Below are 5,970 nucleotides of genomic sequence, written 5' to 3'. Positions count from 1 at the left end.
TACACAGAACTAGAACAACAGGAACTCTCATACAGTGCAAAGGGACAGTGCAAGACTTATATACACAAATTCAACATTGATTGTTCAGCTGTAGAAAGTAAACTGAGGCCTGTTTCTACACTGCAGTGACTCTGGCTGTATCTCTGTGTGAACAGGCATTTTAATTAGCCTTACTGAACATCAGCCAAAGTCTTTCTGTTTCATAACTGTTCATCCTGATCTTGCACTTACAGTATTGCCACTTGTAATATAACAATGGCACAATATATTAATGTAATCTTAGGGTGATTTAAAAATCACTTCACCTTTTAAAAGTCCCAACAAAGCCTAAGATTATAAAACGTTTGCACAAAATAAGTCTGTTGTAATGTATTCTTGGCTCTGTCTGAGGCAAAAACAAACAAAAGTGGGGCTACTGTCACCAGGCCGCCTGTTGTGCCATATAGCAGCTTGATGTAGGTTAACAGAACAAACTAAATTTATCTCTAACCCAACTCCGTCACACCGAGTGCTAAACTGAAGCCTTTAGGATGGTCTTGTCAAATGGACTTGAACCAAATGGAGCTGGAGGGAAAAGAAGAGAGGGGGAGAAGAGAAGAGAAGAGAAGAGAAGAGAAGAGAAGAGGAGAGGAGAAGAGAAGAGAAGAGAAGAGAAGAGAAGAGAAGAGAAGAGAAGAGAGCAGAACAGAGAGCACAGGAGAGTCTAACATTACCAAGCAGAAAATTTAAGAACAGAACACAGAGAACATGAGTAGCCTACCATACCATCAGTAGTAAATCTGTCTCAGAAATACTACAGTATATCTCTAGAATAGACACTAATGGTATGATTGTTTTTCCTGCAGATACGGCTACTCATAGATTTAAATCTGCCTGGTCATTGTTATTGATATAGAAATTCACCACTAGATGAAAATGTACAGTAGGCCAAAATATGAGTAAAATTGATTTGAGATATATTTCACTATATGATAATGTAATTTTAGAGGACTGTTGCTCTTCTGAGCAGGCACAGTATGAGTACAATGCATTGATAATTTGCAGTCATACAAAATAATCCTGCAGGTTTTCCTTCTCACAATTGACAGCAATACACTAAAAAGAGCATGAGGCAACCTTGCCTATCATTAATGTTTACAGTGACAACAAAACACTTAATTAATATTGGGGATGTGAGTTAATTTTAATCACAAATCTAGATATTTTTACTCAAAAGTAGTAAGTTTTAGTAAGATATTCTTTTACTTGAGTAATTTCCTAGGAAGGCTTTGGGTAAAATTTTAAAAGTGTTGCCTTCTTCTGCTTGCGTAAAAAAGCTATTTTTCACCGTAGATTGATTGATTGATCAATAGACTGACTCATTTGCATAGTGTTAAACTGCTGAGTTTGCAGGTGCACGTGCATCTATCGGCTTGTAGACGCCCTTGTGAATATGGTAACATCCTTTAAGTCAGCAAACTAGAGTTAGTCCTAATGTTTTATCCCTTAGGAAAATCACTATATGGAATATTAGGACTTACAGGTATAGTGACCTTACTAAATGTTTTTTTGTTTTGTTTTGTATGTAATCTACTAAAATCAGTTTTCAATATTAATATATGGATTTCTACTTAATTGCTTTGCGTGTGCGTGTTTCTGGCGATCTCTCCTCTCTCTCTCTCTCTCTCTCTCTCTCTCTCTGTGTGTGTGTGTGTGTGTGTGTGTGTGTGTGTGCGCGCTCAGCTTATGCGCTTGCACGTTTAGGGATAGTTTCCTCCAGAAGCGCTACGGGAGCGCAGACTGAGCCAGGCTGTTGAGAGAAAGAGAGAGGGAGAAGAGAGAGGGTGAGAAGAGAGGGAAAGAGGGAGTTGGACTGCTACCATAGTGGGTGGAAAAAAACGAAGATAATGAAAAAGTAAAACCGTGTTCCTGGCTGCATCCCTCACCTGAAGTTTGATATTCACCAACCAGCATTGCTCCATGAGCGGAAAAACGGCCAAACCCAAAGAGGATAAAGACCATGCCGCCAAAGGTGAGTAATGATGAACCAGTCTGATAGAGATGCAATTAGAGAGAAGGAGGGAGTTGTAACCTTAGGCGTGTTTTATCCAAGACTTATGAGAAAAATAACAATGGTGGTTTCTGGCTACAGCGCTAGTCATGATGCTGACATCAGCATGGTTTGGCCACTTATTCCCCTTGTCCCCATGGTGCAAAAAAATACATTTCACATATGGCCTACTTTAGAATATTTTTAGACATAGCATATGATTCAAATTATACAAAAATGCCCAAAAGTGCATTTGTTTGATGGTATTGTTTCGGTATGTATCTGTAAACACATTGGTAACTACAGTATATGGAATGTATTTTTTTTCCTTATGGGTCTTGCAGTTTACGAGCTTTATCAGTAAGAGATGGGAGGAGAAGAGAGCGGTGTGTGTGGACCCTGCATGGTGTGTGTGTGTATTTCTTATCTGTCCCGGGCTAAACACCCTACATATGTCGTTCTTGTGATATTTATGGGATATTTGTAGCCTACTAATGGCTCTTTGGCTCTCGTACCTGGATTCTTGTGGCGCACACACACATTCATTTTCTCCCTCTGGGCAGCAATAAAATCGACGCGCGATACACCGCAATGGAAACTGGGAAACTACATTGCCATGGAGACAAAAAAAGGGAGTTGCCCTCAAGCTGCATACATTACAGACCCATGCTCATTCATAATATGATATGAGGAAGGAGGGGTTATAGAAGCAGCCTGTAGGGATTTATATTGAAGTGATGTGGAAAAAAAACATTCTTGTCCAATATCAACGCTTAATGATATTAACAGTAATAATAAAAACAAGAACATAGCAGACATGAATAATAAGGATGTAGTGGAAGGTTAAACCCAACTAAACCATTTTAAGATGACATAAATATTCATGACCTATACATACAGTTAGTAAGTAGTATCAAACTGATCTCACTTAACTCTTCAGTAAAAATGAGGAAGTAAAATAAATCCATGCTTTTCTGAAACTATAATAGATTTTTGTTTACTCTGGTGGTTGTTTGCCTTAAGACGATCACCAACTGGAGGTCTTAGTTTAGTCTTTAGTCTTGGTTTACTTTTCATTTACCACTAACATTACTGATTATAATGAGCTGAATGGATTATGATTCCCTGGCCCACGAGAGGAGAAAAAAAGGCTGAACATCCTATTGGATTTAGATTGTTGATTCTCTTACTGAGCAACTATTGAGGCTAAATATGCTAATAGGAAATGCTCTGCAGTTACAATGGATCAGTAGATTGATTGTGCCATTAACTTGTTCATCAGCACAAACTAACACTGAGAGAGAAAAAAAAAAAGACATCAGCAAAGTTTGCCTCAATAGCCACTAAAAAAAAAGCTCAAGCATACATCTTTGGCTTTAAAAATATTCAGTGATGTCTCTCTCTCTCTCTCTCTCTCTCTCTTTCTCTCTCTCTTTCATGCATAGACCTGCAGGGTTAAATGTCACCTTGTGCCGCTCTCTGTATTAATAGTGGTTTCACGGATTAAGTTGGGGTAGAACAGGAACTCATTAACATCTTGTTCCTATGAGGTTCGGTGGAGGAACGGACAGCGGTAGAGGCTTATATCCGTGTGTGTGTGTGTGTGCTTGTGTTTATAATGGTGGTTTAAATAAGCAGAAGGACAGGATTCATCTTAGATAGAGACACTATTGTTAATTAACCCTGATCTTGACACAGCAGCAGGCCAGCACAGGTCAGCGCTGCATAGTAATTAAGGCCCGACCGATATATCAGCAAGCCAATACTGACTTCTCACAGATACAGCGCTATCGGCTTATATCACACCAATAATGCTGGCAGTAGCACAAAACATGCTTTTGACATCTACAACTACCTATTATATTACTTTTACATTTAGTCTGGACGTTTGAAAAATACAACAAATGTAAAATTTGGTTTTAGAATGCTGTTTAGATCTTGAGAGAGCTATGATTATGATTTAGATTAAATTGCAAATGTTTGTCAGTCAGAATGGTGCATCTCAATTAGAGAACCAAATCTGAGGGATTTATGTTTATGTAATGGTCACACACACATTATAAATACTTGGCGAAGTATCGTGTGTGTTATGCTCTGATGAAAGCATTATTTCGGAAACGAGGTCTTGATTGATTGAATTAAGTCTTGTCACTTTTTTGAATGAATAATTTTTAAAACAATGAAAAACTGATAAACCCCTGCACTGAAAAATGTTTGTGCTGGCAAGAATGTGTCTACACACACACACACGCACACACACACACACACACACACACACACACACACACACACACACACACACACACACACACACAGATGCCATAACACCATAATGTTCTACATGAGATAAAACTTTTTTATCTCATGTAAAATACAGAAACTTTTTCTAGAATTGATATTTTGCAATTTTTAAAACAAGTTCTACTTTTGGAGTGCTTAAGTTGCTTAAAATTTGCATAATATTTCACCAATATTTCAAGTATTAACTCCCCATATTACTTTCCCCCTCAGTTGGCGGTATCACCTCCAAATATCTTCTATTGGTTCGCCCCTGATAGTAATTAACAGAACAGAATGGCTTTGGCTGACATGCTGTAAAACAGGATAAGATGCCGTATGATCAGTCACAGTCTAAAGGGAAGAGCAAGTGGACAGTGACGTCACTGCACTCCACACTGAGCTGACCAGAGTATAGCAAGTTTTCATGATGAATGTGTTGTACCTGAGTTGTGACTCCTGGTGCCGGCCCTGTCCACCCTCTGTCCTGCCCTCTAGATCACAGCTGTAGATAAACTGGGACTCTCTGCTGTTGTAGAGTCTAGATAAAAATAGAGATGTGACTGAGGTTTTGCTGTAGCGGCCCCTTGACGCTGCAGCCAGCCTGCAGTCAGTCCTCCATCAAGCATGGGGTCGGATGAATCCCAGTCCCAGTTTTTGAAATTTTTATGACCCATCATCATGGTACATGGTATGCGGAACATTATGTTGTCATGGCATCTGTGTGTGTGTGTGTGTGTGTATAGACACATTCTTATGAACACAATAACTCAGGAGCATGACAGAAACCATATACTTACACCACAGCTTCTAGAGTAGGTGATCTGATTAGATTTTGGAGCAGCTTACAGCATAAATTTGCATCTTAATGAGGAAAACCTTTCTTGAAACTACTATAATTCCTTAATGCTTTAAGATACAGAGTTCATATTAATACTACCTATGTGTTATGTGAAGACAAGTATGCTGACAGAGAAATCTTTGCAGTTAATACATGAATTTGCTTAATTAAAGACATCATTAGCATAAATTGTAATGTTAAGTAAATTATGGTGCTTATGGCGGGACATTAGGCAGCTCAAGTGCCTCTTGTTATTCTTTGTTATCATCTTTGCTGCTCACCTTATTGTCTTCCTTTCATTACCATCGCTGTTATTTTCTTTTTCATTTTTGTGTGTTCCTGGTTGTAAAAATTGATATAATAATGCTGATAGTAATGCTAATCATCCTAATATTGATAATAACAATGCTAATGCCAATGATAATAATAGGCAAGGCAAATTTATTTATATAGCACATTTCATACCCAAAGGCAACCCAAGGTGCTTTACAGAGAACACATGCAAAAGCACAAGAAACAAATATTAAAAACATTAAAAGCGAGCAAGCAAAAGGACACAGAATAAAAACAATAAAAGCAAACAGGCAAATGTCCACAGATAAAAAAATAATAGTACTAGTAGAAGTAGGAGTAGTAGTAATATCATTATTGGTATTTGTATCATTATTAGCATCATGTTTAGTATTAATATTATAGAACATAATGCCTATCTGCCATGCCTATCTGCTGTTTCAGTGGCAGCTGGTTGTACATGTGGCCCCTTTGGGCCGGATGCTAGTTTACTGCAGGACAATACAGCCAATAATACACTGCTAGACTTTCA

General features: G+C 38.2%; 1 protein-coding gene across 1 annotated transcript in view; it reads left to right on the top strand.

Moving 5' to 3' along the window:
* Window positions 1-1,881: 1,881 nt before the first annotated feature.
* LOC139668030 (fibroblast growth factor 13-like) overlaps window positions 1,882-5,970 on the top strand; it is a 19,344-nt gene continuing 15,255 nt past the window's right edge. Inside the window, exon 1 of the mRNA XM_071547506.1 lies at window positions 1,882-2,011. Within this exon, the coding sequence (XP_071403607.1) occupies window positions 1,960-2,011 (52 nt within the window). The 5' untranslated portion in view covers window positions 1,882-1,959. The remainder of the gene's footprint in view (window positions 2,012-5,970) is intronic.

The sequence above is a fragment of the Centroberyx affinis genome, unplaced genomic scaffold (genome assembly GCF_046629955.1).
Source record: "Centroberyx affinis isolate AG114_WGS23_722 - 3 ecotype Tasmania unplaced genomic scaffold, CSIRO-AGI_Caff_v1 ptg005968l_1, whole genome shotgun sequence".
NCBI classification, from domain to species: domain Eukaryota; kingdom Metazoa; phylum Chordata; class Actinopteri; order Beryciformes; family Berycidae; genus Centroberyx; species Centroberyx affinis.
This window is presented reverse-complemented; position numbering and strand designations above follow the sequence as displayed.